At 47.5% G+C, this 15,587-nt stretch overlaps 1 protein-coding gene across 17 annotated transcripts in view; it reads left to right on the top strand.

Moving 5' to 3' along the window:
* The window catches only part of HNRNPUL2 (heterogeneous nuclear ribonucleoprotein U like 2), a 59,146-nt gene extending 44,269 nt beyond the window's left edge, over nucleotides 1–14,877 (top strand). For all 17 annotated transcript variants that reach the window (XM_069207055.1, XM_069207050.1, XM_069207057.1 and 14 more), the window contains one exon: nucleotides 12,260–14,877. In XM_069207055.1, the coding sequence (XP_069063156.1) occupies nucleotides 12,260–12,328 (69 nt within the window). In that variant the 3' untranslated portion in view covers nucleotides 12,329–14,877. The remainder of the gene's footprint in view (nucleotides 1–12,259) is intronic.
* Nucleotides 14,878–15,587: the final 710 nt, after the last annotated feature.

Raw genomic sequence — 15,587 nt, 5'->3', positions numbered from 1 at the left:
GTAGCCCTTAAATACTAAACTTAAGGGCGTGTTTAGGTCTGGGGGGTTAGTAGCCAATGGCTACTAGCCCTGAGGGTGGGTACACCCTCTTTGTGCCTCCTCCCAAGGGGAGGGGGTCACAATCCTAACCCTATTGGGGGAATCCTCCATCTGCAAGATGGAGGATTTCTAAAAGTTCGAGTCACCTCAGCTCAGGACACCTTAGGGGCTGTCCTGACTGGCCAGTGACTCCTCCTTGTTATTCTCATTATTTTCTCCGGCCTTGCCGCCAAAAGTGGGGCCTGGCCGGAGGGGGCGGGCAACTCCACTAGCTGGAGTGTCCTGCTGGGTTGGCACAAAGGAGGTGAGCCTTTGAGGCTCACCGCCAGGTGTGACAATTCCTGCCTGGGAGAGGTGTTAGCATCTCCACCCAGTGCAGGCTTTGTTACTGGCCTCAGAGTGACAAAGGCACTCTCCCCATGGGGCCAGCAACATGTCTCGGTTTGTGGCAGGCTGCTAAAACTAGTCAGCCTACACAGATAGTCGGTTAAGTTTCAGGGGGCACCTCTAAGGTGCCCTCTGGGGTGTATTTTACAATAAAATGTACACTGGCATCAGTGTGCATTTATTGTGCTGAGAAGTTTGATACCAAACTTCCCAGTTTTCAGTGTAGCCATTATGGTGCTGTGGAGTTCGTGTTTGACAGACTCCCAGACCATATACTCTTATGGCTACCCTGCACTTACAATGTCTAAGGTTTTGTTTAGACACTGTAGGGGTACCATGCTCATGCACTGGTACCCTCACCTATGGTATAGTGCACCCTGCCTTAGGGCTGTAAGGCCTGCTAGAGGGGTGTCTTACCTATACTGCATAGGCAGTGAGAGGCTGGCATGGCACCCTGAGGGGAGTGCCATGTCGACTTACTCGTTTTGTCCTCACTAGCACACACAAGCTGGTAAGCAGTGTGTCTGTGCTGAGTGAGAGGTCTCCAGGGTGGCATAAGACATGCTGCAGCCCTTAGAGACCTTCCTTGGCATCAGGGCCCTTGGTACTAGAAGTACCAGTTACAAGGGACTTATCTGGATGCCAGGGTCTGCCAATTGTGGATACAAAAGTACAGGTTAGGGAAAGAACACTGGTGCTGGGGCCTGGTTAGCAGGCCTCAGCACACTTTCAATTGTAAACATAGCATCAGCAAAGGCAAAAAGTCAGGGGGCAACCATGCCAAGGAGGCATTTCCTTACACAACCCCCCCCCCAAACGAAAGAGGATGAGACTAACCTTTCCCAAGAGAGTCTTCATTTTCTAAGTGGAAGAACCTGGAAAGGCCATCTGCATTGGCATGGGCAGTCCCAGGTCTGTGTTCCACTATAAAGTCCATTCCCTGTAGGGAGATGGACCACCTCAACAGTTTAGGATTTTCACCTTTCATTTGCATCAGCCATTTGAGAGGTCTGTGGTCAGTTTGAACTAGGAAGTGAGTCCCAAAGAGGTATGGTCTCAGCTTCTTCAGGGACCAAACCACAGCAAAGGCCTCCCTCTCAATGGCACTCCAACGCTGCTCCCTGGGGAGTAACCTCCTGCTAATGAAAGCAACAGGCTGGTCAAGGCCATCATCATTTGTTTGGGACAAAACTGCCCCTATCCCATGTTCAGAGGCATCAGTCTGCACAATGAACTGCTTAGAATAATCTGGAGCTTTGAGAACTGGTGCTGAGCACATGGCTTGTCTCAGGGTGTCAAAGGCCTGTTGGCAGTCCACAGTCCAGTTCACTTTCTTGGGCATTTTCTTGGAGGTGAGTTCAGTGAGGGCTGTCACAATGGATCCATATCCCTTCACAAACCTCCTGTAGTACCCAGTCAAGCCAAGGAATGCCCTGACTTGAGTCTGGGTTTTTGGAGCTACCCAGTCCAGAATAGTCTGGATCTTGGGTTGGAGTGGCTGAACTTGGCCTCCACCTACAAGGTGTCCCAAGTAAACCACAGTTCCCTGCCCTATCTGGCATTTGGATGCCTTGATAGAGAGGCCTGCAGATTGCAGAGCCTTCAAAACCTTCCTCAGGTGGACCAGGTGATCCTGCCAGGTGGAGCTAAAGACAGCAATATCATCAAGATAAGCTGTGCTAAAGGACTCCAAGCCAGCAAGGACTTGATTCACCAACCTTTGGAAGGTGGCAGGGGCATTCTTTAAACCAAAGGGCATAACAGTAAACTGATAATGCCCATCAGGTGTGGAGAATGCTGTCTTTTCTTTTGCTCCAGGTGCCATTTTTATTTGCCAGTACCCTGCTGTCAAGTCAAAGGTACTTAGAAATTTGGCAGCACCTAATTTATCAATGAGCTCATCAGCTCTTGGAATTGGATGGGCATCTGTCTTGGTGACAGAATTGAGCCCTCTGTAGTCCACACAAAACCTCATCTCTTTCTTTCCATCTGTGGTGTGAGGTTTGGGGACTAAGACCACTGGGCTAGCCCAGGGGCTGTCAGAGCGCTCAATTACTCCCAATTCCAGCATCTTGTGGACTTCCACCTTGATGCTTTCCTTAACATGGTCAGACTGTCTGAAGATTTTGTTCTTGACAGGCATGCTGTCTCCTGTGTCCACATCATGGGTACACAGGTGTGTCTGACCAGGGGTTAGGGAGAAAAGCTCAGGAAACTGTTGTAGGACTCTCCTACAATCAGCCTGCTGTTGGCCAGAGAGGGTGTCTGAGTAGATCACTCCATCTACTGTGCCATCTTTTGGGTCTGATGACAGAAGATCAGGGAGAGGTTCACTCTCTGCCTCCTGATCCTCATCTGTTACCATCAACAGATTCACATCAGCCCTGTCATGGAAGAGCTTAAGGCGGTTCACATGGATCACCCTCTTGGGGCTCCTGCTTGTGCCCAGGTCCACCAGGTAGGTGACCTGACTCTTCCTCTCTAGCACTGGGTAAGGGCCACTCCATTTGTCCTGGAGTGCCCTGGGAGCCACAGGCTCCAGAACCCAGACTTTCTGCCCTGGTTGGAACTCAACCAGTGCAGCCTTTTGGTCATACCAAAACTTCTGGAGCTGTTGGCTGGCCTCAAGGTTTTTGGTTGCCTTTTCCATGTACTCTGCCATTCTAGAGCGAAGGCCAAGTACATAGTCCACTATGTCCTGTTTAGGCTCATGGAGAGGTCTCTCCCAGCCTTCTTTAACAAGGGCAAGTGGTCCCCTTACAGGATGACCAAACAGAAGTTCAAAGGGTGAGAATCCTACTCCCTTCTGTGGTACCTCCCTGTAAGCGAAAAGCAGACATGGCAGGAGGACATCCCATCTCCTTTTGAGTTTTTCTGGGAGCCCCATGATCATGCCTTTTAATGTCTTGTTGAATCTCTCAACTAAGCCATTAGTTTGTGGATGGTAGGGTGTAGTGAATTTATAAGTCACTCCACACTCATTCCACATGTGCTTTAGGTATGCTGACATGAAGTTGGTACCTCTGTCAGACACCACCTCCTTAGGGAAACCCACTCTGGTAAAGATACCAATGAGGGCCTTGGCTACTGCAGGGGCAGTAGTCGACCTAAGGGGAATAGCTTCAGGATACCTGGTAGCATGATCCACTACTACCAGGATATACATATTTCCTGAGGCTGTGGGAGGTTCTAGTGGACCAACTATGTCCACACCCACTCTTTCAAAGGGCACCCCCACCACAGGAAGTGGAATGAGGGGGGCCTTTGGATGCCCACCTGTCTTACCACTGGCTTGACAGGTGGGGCAGGAGAGGCAAAACTCCTTAACCATGTTGGACATATTGGGCCAGTAGAAGTGGTTGACTAACCTCTCCCACGTCTTGGTTTGTCCCAAATGTCCAGCAAGGGGAATGTCATGGGCCAATGTTAGGATGAACTCTCTGAACAGCTGAGGCACTACCACTCTCCTAGTGGCACCAGGTTTGGGGTCTCTGGCCTCCGTGTACAGGAGCCCATCTTCCCAATAGACCCTATGTGTTCCATTTTTCTTGCCTTTGGACTCTTCAGCAGCTTGCTGCCTAAGGCCTTCAAGAGAGGGACAGGTTTCTTGTCCCTTACACAGCTCCTCCCTTGAGGGTCCCCCTGGGCCCAAGAGCTCAACCTGATAAGGTTCAAGCTCCAAAGGCTCAGTTCCCTCAGAGGGCAGAACTTCTTCATGAGAAGAGAGGTTCCCTTTCTTTTGCTGTGTTGCAGTTGGTTTCCCAACTGACTTTCCTTTTCTCTTGGTAGGCTGGGCCATTCTTCCAGACTCCAGCTCTACTTGTTCACCCTGTGCCTTGCATTGTGCTCTGGTTTTCACACACACCAGTTCAGGGATACCCAGCATTGCTGCATGGGTTTTTAGTTCTACCTCAGCCCATGCTGAGGACTCCAGGTCATTTCCAAGCAGACAGTCCACTGGGATATTTGAGGAGACCACCACCTGTTTCAGGCCATTGACCCCTCCCCATTCTAAAGTAACCATTGCCATGGGATGTACTTTTCTCTGATTGTCAGCGTTGGTGACTGTGTAAGTTTTTCCAGTCAGGTATTGGCCAGGGGAAACCAGTTTCTCTGTCACTATGGTGACACTGGCACCTGTATCCCTCAGGCCCTCTATTCTAGTCCCATTAATTAAGAGTTGCTGTCTGTATTTTTGCATGTTAGGCGGCCAGACAGCTAGTGTGGCTAAATCCACCCCACCCTCAGAAACTAGAGTAGCTTCAGTGTGGACCCTGATTTGCTCTGGGCACACTGTTGATCCCACTTGGAGACTAGCCATACCAGTGTTACCTGGATGGGAGTTTGGAGTGGAACCTTTCTTGGGACAGGCCTTGTCTCCAGTTTGGTGTCCATGCTGTTTACAGCTATGACACCAGGCCTTTTTGGGATCAAAGTTTTGACCCTTGTACCCATTGTTTTGTGAAGAGGCTCTGGGCCCACCCTCCTGTGCAGGTTTTTGGGGGCCTGTAGAAGACTCTTTACTATTTTTAGTTTTGGTTGTCTCATCACCCTTCCCCTGGGGAGTCTTTGTGACCCCTTTCTTTTGGTCACCCCCTGTTGAAGTCTTGGACACCCTTGTCTTGACCCAATGGTCCGCCTTCTTTCCCAATTCTTGGGGAGAAATTGGTCCTAGGTCTACCAGATGCTGATGCAGTTTATCATTGAAACAATTACTTAACAGGTGTTCTTTCACAAATAAATTGTACAGCCCATCATAATTACTTACACCACTGCCTTGAATCCAACCATCTAGTGTTTTCACTGAGTAGTCTACAAAGTCAACCCAGGTCTGGCTCGAGGATTTTTGAGCCCCCCTGAATCTAATCCTATACTCCTCAGTGGAGAATCCAAAGCCCTCAATCAGGGTACCCTTCATGAGGTCATAAGATTCTGCATCTTGTCCAGAGAGTGTGAGGAGTCTATCCCTACACTTTCCTGTGAACATTTCCCAAAGGAGAGCACCCCAGTGAGATCTGTTCACTTTTCTGGTTACACAAGCCCTCTCAAAAGCTGTGAACCATTTGGTGATGTCATCACCATCTTCATATTTAGTTACAATCCCTTTGGGGATTTTCAACATGTCAGGAGAATCTCTGACCCTATTTATGTTGCTGCCACCATTGATGGGTCCTAGGCCCATCTCTTGTCTTTCCCTCTCTATGGCTAGGATCTGTCTTTCCAAAGCCAATCTTTTGGCCATCCTGGCTAACTGGATGTCCTCTTCACTGGGGCTATCCTCAGTGATTTCAGAGGTGTTGGTCTCTCCTGTGAGGGAACCAGCATCTCTGACTATTATTTTTGGAGTCAGGGTTTGAGGGACCCTGTTCTCCCTAGATAGGACTGGTAGGGGGGAATTGTCCTCCAAGTCACTATCCTCTTCCTCTGAGTTGCCACCCTCAGAGGGGTTGGCCTTTTCAAACTCTGCCAAAAGCTCCTGGAGCTGTATTTTGGTAGGTTTGGGGCCCATTGTTATTTTCTTTATTTTACAGAGTGACCTTAGCTCCCTCATCTTAAGATGGAGGTAAGGTGTGGTGTCGAGTTCCACCACAGTCACATCTGTGCTAGACATTTTGTTTCTAAAAGTTGGAATACTTTTAAGAATCTACAACTGTTTCTAGAATCTAATTTCAAACTTTTAACAAACTTTTAAACTCTAAAAGACAATGCTAAACAGGGACTTAACACACAAGGCCCTAGCAGGACTTTTAAGAATTTAGAAAACTTTTCAAATTGCAAAAATCAATTTCTAATGACAATTTTGGAATTTGTCGTGTGATCAGGTATTGGCTGAGTAGTCCAGCAAATGCAAAGTCTTGTACCCCACCGCTGATCCACCAATGTAGGAAGTTGGCTCTGTATGTGCTATTTCAAAGTAAGGAATAGCATGCACAGAGTCCAAGGGTTCCCCTTAGAGGTAAAATAGTGGTAAAAATAGATAATACTAATGCTCTATTTTGTGGTAGTGTGGTCGAGCAGTAGGCTTATCCAAGGAGTAGTGTTAAGCATTTGTTGTACATACACAAGACAATAAATGAGGTACACACACTCAGAGACAAATCCAGCCAATAGGTTTTTATATAGAAAAATATCTTTTCTTAGTTTATTTTAAGAACCACAGGTTCAAATTCTACATGTAATATCTCATTCGAAAGGTATTGCAGGTAAGTACTTTAGGAACTTCAAATCATCAAAATTGCATGTATACTTTTCAAGTTATTGACAAATAGCTGTTTTAAAAGTGGACACTTAGAGTGCAATTTTCACAGTTCCTAGGGGAGGTAAGTATTTGTTAGATTAACCAGGTAAGTAAGACACTTACAGGGCTCAGTTCTTGGTCCAAGGTAGCCCACCGTTGGGGGTTCAGAGCAACCCCAATGTCACCACACCAGCAGCTCAGGGCCGGTCAGGTGCAGAGTCCAAAGTGGTGCCCAAAACACATAGGCTAGAATGGAGAGAAGGGGGTGCCCCGGTTCCGGTCTGCTGACAGGTAAGTACCCGCGTCTTCGGAGGGCAGACCAGGGGGGTTTTGTAGGGCACCGGGGGGGACACAAGTCCACACAGAAATTTCACCCTCAGCGGCGCGGGGGCGGCCGGGTGCAGTGTAGAAACAAGCGTCGGGTTCGCAATGTTAGTCTATGAGAGATCTCGGGATCTCTTCAGCGCTGCAGGCAGGCAAGGGGGGGATTCCTCGGGGAAACCTCCACTTGGGCAAGGGAGAGGGACTCCTGGGGGTCACTTCTCCAGTGAAAGTCCGGTCCTTCAGGTCCTGGGGGCTGCGGGTGCAGGGTCTCTCCCAGGTGTCGGGACTTTAGGTTCAAAAGAGTCGCGGTCAGGGGAAGCCTCGGGATTCCCTCTGCAGGCGGCGCTGTGGGGGCTCAGGGGGGACAGGTTTTGGTACTCACAGTATCAGAGTAGTCCTGGGGTCCCTCCTGAGGTGTTGGATCGCCACCAGTCGAGTCGGGGTCGCCGGGTGCAGTGTTGCAAGTCTCACGCTTCTTGCGGGGAGCTTGCAGGGATCTTTAAAGTTGCTGGAAACAAAGTTGCAGCTTTTCTTGGAGCAGGTCCGCTGTCCTCGGGAGTTTCTTGTCTTTTCGAAGCAGGGGCAGTCCTCAGAGGATGTCGAGGTCGCTGGTCCCTTCGGAAGGCGTCGCTGGAGCAGGATCTTTGGAAGGCAGGAGACAGGCCGGTGAGTTTCTGGAGCCAAGGCAGTTGTCGTCTTCTGGTCTTCCGCTGCAGGGGTTTTCAGCTGGGCAGTCCTTCTTCTTGTTGCAGGAATCTGATTTTCTAGGGTTCAGGGTAGCCCTTAAATACTAAACTTAAGGGCGTGTTTAGGTCTGGGGGGTTAGTAGCCAATGGCTACTAGCCCTGAGGGTGGGTACACCCTCTTTGTGCCTCCTCCCAAGGGGAGGGGGTCACAATCCTAACCCTATTGGGGGAATCCTCCATCTGCAAGATGGAGGATTTCTAAAAGTTAGTCACCTCAGCTCAGGACACCTTAGGGGCTGTCCTGACTGGCCAGTGACTCCTCCTTGTTATTCTCATTATTTTCTCCGGCCTTGCCGCCAAAAGTGGGGCCTGGCCGGAGGGGGCGGGCAACTCCACTAGCTGGAGTGTCCTGCTGGGTTGGCACAAAGGAGGTGAGCCTTTGAGGCTCACCGCCAGGTGTGACAATTCCTGCCTGGGAGAGGTGTTAGCATCTCCACCCAGTGCAGGCTTTGTTACTGGCCTCAGAGTGACAAAGGCACTCTCCCCATGGGGCCAGCAACATGTCTCGGTTTGTGGCAGGCTGCTAAAACTAGTCAGCCTACACAGATAGTCGGTTAAGTTTCAGGGGGCACCTCTAAGGTGCCCTCTGGGGTGTATTTTACAATAAAATGTACACTGGCATCAGTGTGCATTTATTGTGCTGAGAAGTTTGATACCAAACTTCCCAGTTTTCAGTGTAGCCATTATGGTGCTGTGGAGTTCGTGTTTGACAGACTCCCAGACCATATACTCTTATGGCTACCCTGCACTTACAATGTCTAAGGTTTTGTTTAGACACTGTAGGGGTACCATGCTCATGCACTGGTACCCTCACCTATGGTATAGTGCACCCTGCCTTAGGGCTGTAAGGCCTGCTAGAGGGGTGTCTTACCTATACTGCATAGGCAGTGAGAGGCTGGCATGGCACCCTGAGGGGAGTGCCATGTCGACTTACTCGTTTTGTCCTCACTAGCACACACAAGCTGGTAAGCAGTGTGTCTGTGCTGAGTGAGAGGTCTCCAGGGTGGCATAAGACATGCTGCAGCCCTTAGAGACCTTCCTTGGCATCAGGGCCCTTGGTACTAGAAGTACCAGTTACAAGGGACTTATCTGGATGCCAGGGTCTGCCAATTGTGGATACAAAAGTACAGGTTAGGGAAAGAACACTGGTGCTGGGGCCTGGTTAGCAGGCCTCAGCACACTTTCAATTGTAAACATAGCATCAGCAAAGGCAAAAAGTCAGGGGGCAACCATGCCAAGGAGGCATTTCCTTACACTGTTCAAGAGCACAACTGAACAGCAGTGCTTGGCACACACCCAATTCACCATCATCCTTGGCATGATGGCCTCTTGCATTGCCACAGTTCCCCATGCTAAGTTACATGTACCGTTGCAGGAGTGCCTAGCTGCACAGTGGTTACAAGCAGAGGGCCACTGGAAAGATCTAGTGTTGATTGGGGCTGCACTTGGCACCGTTCTGTTAAGGCTTGCTCTTTCTCGACCCAGTTCCACAATTGACTATCACAACGGACGCTTTCCTCACTAGGTTGGGTAGGGGGTGGTCGGGGTAGTGTACTTGGAAGATTTGACTGTTCAGGGTATGTGGACATTCAGACAATGGGGTCCTGTACCTGGATGTTCATCACAGAGTAGTTGTTCTTCACACAGACATTACCACCATGTGCTTCCTACAGAAGCAGGGCGGCACTCACTCCCCACAGTTGTCTGCGTTGGCTCAGGGCATTGGGAGGTTGGCACTCCAGCACAATGTCCATCAGAGTCCACCTACTAGCACAATGTCCAGTACTTCCGTCTTTGGGGGTTCCCTAACGGAGGCCTTTTTGCCACAGCCAAAAATGCCCAAGCTTCACCTCCACGTACCCACAGTCCATGGGCAATGTACTGTAGATTAATTGATCAGGGATATTTGCCTATGCTTTTCCTCCTCTCCCTTATTGTTGGTGGCTCAAAGGCTTCGTCAAACATCCCTCACATCCATCCTGGTGGCACCCACCTGGGCAAGAAAGCCCTGGTCTACCACTCTTCTCGATCCCACCCCTCACAAGAATCAGCCCATCTGGCCTGACCTTCTCTCACAGAGCCATGGCACGCTCTTATACCCAAATCCCAAGCAGCTAAATCTTATGATTTGGCTCCTGAGGTTTTGGAATTTGACTTAACCTACCTCAAGTGTGTCTATCCTCAAGGTAGCAAACATGCCTACAGTGATACCTGCTATGCAGCTATATGGAAGAGGTTTGTGCACTTTTGTGGTCCCAAGCACATCAACTGTCTCAAGGCAGCAGTCCAGGGCAATCAGTTATCTTCTTCACTTGCAAATGTCAGACGTCACTTATACTTCATTAGACTTCACTTAGCTGCTGTTGCTGCCTACCTTCAGAACAAGCAACATACGTCAATCTTCAAGCCATTAGGGGATTCCTGAAAGGATTTAAGTCATCCACTCAGGGTGACACCTGCCTCCATGGAACCTCAGCATAGTTTCCACCAGACTTCAAATCAAATCATCAAATCATTAGCATTTGTAAAGCGCGCTACTCACCCGTGCGGGTCTCAAGGCGCTAGGGGGGAAAAGGGGGGTTATCGCTGCTCGAACAGCCAAGTCTTTAGGAGTCTCCGGAAAGCGGAGTGGTCCTGGGTGGTCCTGAGGCTGGTGGGGAGGGAGTTCCAGGTCTTGGCCGCCAGGAAGGAGAAAGATCTCCCACCCGCCGTGGAGCGGCGGGTGCGAGGGACGGCAGCAAGTGCGAGGCCAGCGGAGCGGAGCGGAGGGGGCGGGTGGGGACGTAGAAGCTGAGGCGTCTGTTGAGGTATTCCGGTCCCTTGTTGTGGAGGGCTTTGTGTGCGTGGGTGAGAAGACTTATGGACCCTCTTTTTGAACCACTTCACTCATGCCCTTTGTAGCACCTTTACTGTACGATAGTCTTCCTAATGTCCATCACCTCCCTCAGGCGTGTGAGTGGACTTCTGGATCTAACCCTTCAAGAACCCTTCTTCCAAGTTCACTCTGATGGATTAGTTTTTTATGACAAACCACAAATTTCTCCCCAAGTTGGTCTTCTCTTTCCAACTCCGTCAAACTGTCGAATTTTGAGTGTTCTTTCCACATCCAGAGTTGGTGGCAGAGAAGGCTTTTAACACACTAGATGTCAAAAAGGCCCCTGATATATTACAGTGACAGGACAAAACCGTTGCATAAGATACAAAAGCTCTCTTTGCCCAAACTACACAAAAAGGCCATGCTTTCCCTAAAGCTGAAATAGCACAATGGTTGGACAAATGTACCTAGACCTGCTATGCTAAAGCAAAAACAATTGTTGCCTGTCCTCCGATCCCATTCGACTGGCAAAATCGTGAACTGTGTGGCTTTCTTGGCTAACATCCTATAGCTGACATATGCAAAAACAGTGGCCTGTTCTACTTGACAGATGTTCACCAAGCATTACTGTGTGGATGTCTTGGCATGCTAACGTTGGCCATGCAGTACTGTGTACACTTTTCCAGTTTTCTGCAGCATCCTCTGGCTAGCCGCTGCCTAGAGAAAAACTGCTTTACAGTCTAAAAACAGCATGAGTATCTACAGCTACACAAGCCGAACATTGTACCCTGTAAACATCAGTTAATGGCATTTAGTGCTGTAGATTCACATGAGCCCATCCTCCTCTCCAGAAATCTTTGGTTGCTGAAATGGCCTTTCTTCATCTTTGCATGCTCATGATCTTTTGTATTTTCACGCTCCATTACCATATTCTTCCTCCTTGTGGAGAAACAATCTAACAATGGAGCCCAAGGGCATTACCAGTAGTAGGTGGAGTCCCCATACTTAATGACTCGAAGACTTCTTCAAAGAAAAATAAGTTGCACGCATCGGAGCCCAACACCAGATAGCGGGAGTTTGAACTCCATGTGATTCTACAAACAAATGCTTAAAGGGTAAGTGACGTTTTCCTTTCCTACTTTCACTTTTTAAAATTTAAGTATTTCTTCCAATGATTCCTTACTGAAGTCTGAATGTTGTCTACTTTTCAGAGAAGTATAGCATTCTACTATGAGGTTCACACCTTTCCCCCTTAACCTGCAAGCTGGGAGACATCTCAGAAATAGTAAACCATGCAGTGTTGTGGTGTGGGTTTTATTTTTTTCTACATCTGCCTGTTCGATCTTACCCTAGCAATCCTTTTAATGGCCACTTTTAGGGACAAAACATTTCCACATCACCGACAACTATATTACAACTATATTATTTTAATTTAGTCTTCCTGTATCCTTGTTGTGAGGCATATATATATTTTTTAACGATTGTAAGTTATGGAAGAAACCAGTGTTTTTGAACCATTGTAAAAGGTTCTCCTTTCTTCAGCATTGGTTAGTCGTTTCTAACCAGAATTGCAGTTTTGAATGTATCTTGGCCTTAGGATCTGTGTTAACATTAGTTCTTGAGGATGGAATGAGATTAAAGTGTGCTCATGTTACTTGACATGTTGAACGTCTGCTCTTAGACATAAATTACAATTTCTTCCCATTGCAGTGGCAGAACTTCTACCAAGACCGAGACCGATACTACAGAAACTATTATGGATACCAGGGATACCGGTGAAGACTCTTGTCTGCACTCCTCAGCCAAAAACGCTGAATGTGCCGCTGTGCCGTCCACCTCTGGAAATAAAACTAGAGGCTTGGGGACAATGGGGGAGGGGTCACGGGGATCAATATGTAAATTTTCCTTTTTTTATGAAGCGTTTGTTAAAATTAAATTGTCTAATTCTGTAAAGCATTTCAAACGTAGCTAAATATTTGTAACCCAAATGTTTGTGATCGCCGCGCTACACCAATGCGCACAGTATGACTGAACAGGCATAGTGCCTTTCCCTCACTCCATGACATTGGGTCCCACCTGGGCACGCAGATGCAAAATGGTCCATCCTCCAGAGGAGGCCCATACCTATGCCGTTATTGCATTTAGGCACAGTCTCTTGTTTCTTAGAAAAATACTTACTTAATTGAGCCTACCACCCAGTTTTTTTCCTGCATATGTCATGGTTTTAACTGGCAGGAATACAGGGATCTGGCAATATCGCGTTGCGCCAGCTGGAATTCTGCACTGGGGTTGGAAGCAGTATAGCTGTTTTTTTGTAAATCTTGTTTAACCGACATTAATTTGCTGGCCAAGGAAAAGCAGTTTTATACTATTACAACAAAGGAGGACTGAGACCACACACCCAATTTGATTTGTGAAATTTGAGGTTTATTACTCCAGCTTATCTAGCAGCAGCAATATTTTGTACACAGTAGTACTTAACTGCCCTGTGCTTTGTTTTGACTAGTGAGCACATAGCGGAGGCCACAAAAAAACTGCTGCTGCTCTGGTGCCTTCAGCCTGCATCCTCTGCTGTGCCTTGGCGCACTAGTCTATGCATGCGTGAGCCCAGAGCTGGTCTCCTGTGCCTTTTGAAACTAGTCTACTCGCAGGACATTTAAGCAGTCTTCAGCTACTCCCGTGCATATATGGTAAGTGTCTGCAGAAATAGGAGCACTCTTCACCCTCCTCTGCTCTGTATCTTGTACACACAGGAACCCAGAGCGTCCTACTGAACCTGTGCCTTGAGTACACTTGCCTGTATGTATGAACACAGAGCTGTCTACGCACCTTGTGATGTAAAGCTGTCGGCACAGGGGACCAGTCTTGTCCACAGCTACGTACAACACAAGTGTGCATGCAGGAGCCTATTGCCATATGCCACTGATCACATGCCTTGACAGTTTTCGGTTTGTGCATGGTCCCATGCCTTGTGAAACAAGTCTGTATACTATACAAGGGTCGGATACTGTCCACACGTGCTCTTCTGCCGTCTTTGACAGAATGTAAATGCAGTAGACCATCGCACACTGGTTTATACACACAGGCGCAGATCAGTCCACTACTGTGTAAGCACAATACTTGTCTGCTTTTCAGTGTGCCTGTGCTTTGAGAGACAATCCTATATGCTCTTTAATTGGGAAGATGGGGATTTAATCGACAGGTGACATTTTGGTAAGATGACATGGCGATTGTTCACTCTGTGCGCATGTCTTGTCCTAAAAAGGAATTCATTGCCATGGGTATCTGAGGCTCTTAGCACCAATGTATGGTGGATGCAAGTAAGCCCAGCCAAGGATATTGTTGGAGGTTGAGAGAAAAGTAAGGCAAGGAGATGATTAGCTGAATGAAGCCTTTTCATTTTTGTCCATTGGACCCCGCACATTTCGCTTACTATGTGTGTGTGTGTGTGTGCTGTCATGTGTGGTGGCCTTGCTTTTCCCTGTTTTGCATTTCAATGCTATGTAGAGGAGAAAACAAAGGCCATGCCCCTCCTGTTACAATCACAGCCAGTAAATGTAAAGTGTGATCCTGCATTCCGAGTGCCTGGGCAGTCAATCTTTCCACTCTTCGGCCTACTTAACTCTTTTTAAGCCATTGTTGGTTTTTTGTATGAACTATTTTGCATGGCAGAGAGCAAAACTTCTCGTTCACTTCAGGACGCTGCCCCCTCTCCTTGAAGGCAGCAGAGCTAAATAAAGTACAGAATTTCATCTCCGAGTCTAATATAGGGTCTAATTTGTGAATCAAGGGAGTGACACATAGTGAGTTTCACCTCTTGATTCGGCTAGGATATCCTAAAGCTTTGCATCTTTTCCTTAGCAGGACTCCCTCGGGTGTGAGGGATGGAGTGGGAGCAGCGGACCTACCTTATGGAGTGGCCTTGTGCACTTGTATTTTATAAAACTAACTGCCACATGCAAGGTGGAGAGATCGTAGAAAGGGTCTTTCCAAATGCGTATTTTGTTAAAATAATCTAAAAACCTTTAAAAAAAAAATGAAGCTGTAAACATGAAATAGAAAGCTAGATTAGTTTGTGATGTTGTCTGTCTTTATTTTTTTTTATTAATATTATTATTGCTCCTGATGAGAAGCCTGAGGAAATTATGAAGGTTACAAATGTTTTTCTTCAGCTATAAAACTTTGCGAGCTTTCCAGTAAAGGTTTTTACCAAGGCTGAGTGTTTGTGTTTTTATATCTGAATTTCATTGCCGGATTGGTACGGATTGTAACAAAAACTGTAGGCTTCAGCCTCTGCTTCTCTAATAAAGGACCACTGGTCAAACATTGATCTGTGTGAGAATCTTTTTTCTGAATATGTTTGCTGTATGCACCCAAGCGGGATATAAATTCACGTTCTGAGAATAGTGTCTTTCATTTGCTCACCGTTGGGCATAATTTCTCCATGCACTTAAATTTCTCTTCATGGTCCTAGAGCTTTACAGATGTCAGTAGAATATTTCTCTTTTGAGTATCGAGTATTCACTGTTGTTCTGAAAGTGGTCTGACCAACTTTGAAAATGTGTTTTACTGTTCCTTTCTGTTTTTTTTAGGTCTCACCTGCCAGCAGCTGTAGCTGGCTTTGGTCTCGACCTATTGTTTTACAATGCAGTAACATAGAGTGGACTTCTCGGACAACCCATTGCTGATAATTGGATGTTTTTTTGTTTAGTGCTAAGCTCTTCTACTGCCCTGGAGGCCTCCATAGCTCAGGTTTCCACTTCATGTCATCGGAGAAAGCCTCCAAGAAGAGCTCTGCTTCAACCTCTGTGACGTTATCCTGTTGCTTGACCCAGACATTATAGGTTTTTATTTTTAAGAAACTTTGAGTCACTGGATGTACAGACAGTAAGCTCACAATGCACTTGGGCACCATTCCACCCTTAGTTTTTTTTTTTTTTTTCTTCCCTCTGGTTCGGCCGTGTTAAGTTATGGATCCAATAATGTTGTTTGCTTGAGCTGACTTTAGGCCCTGCTTCAGTTTGTTGTTTTCGAAGGA

Source organism: Pleurodeles waltl, chromosome 9 (genome assembly GCF_031143425.1).
Source record: "Pleurodeles waltl isolate 20211129_DDA chromosome 9, aPleWal1.hap1.20221129, whole genome shotgun sequence".
NCBI lineage: Eukaryota > Metazoa > Chordata > Amphibia > Caudata > Salamandridae > Pleurodeles > Pleurodeles waltl.
The sequence above is the reverse complement of the archived record's forward strand: the minus strand, read 5'-3'. Positions and strand labels throughout refer to the sequence as shown.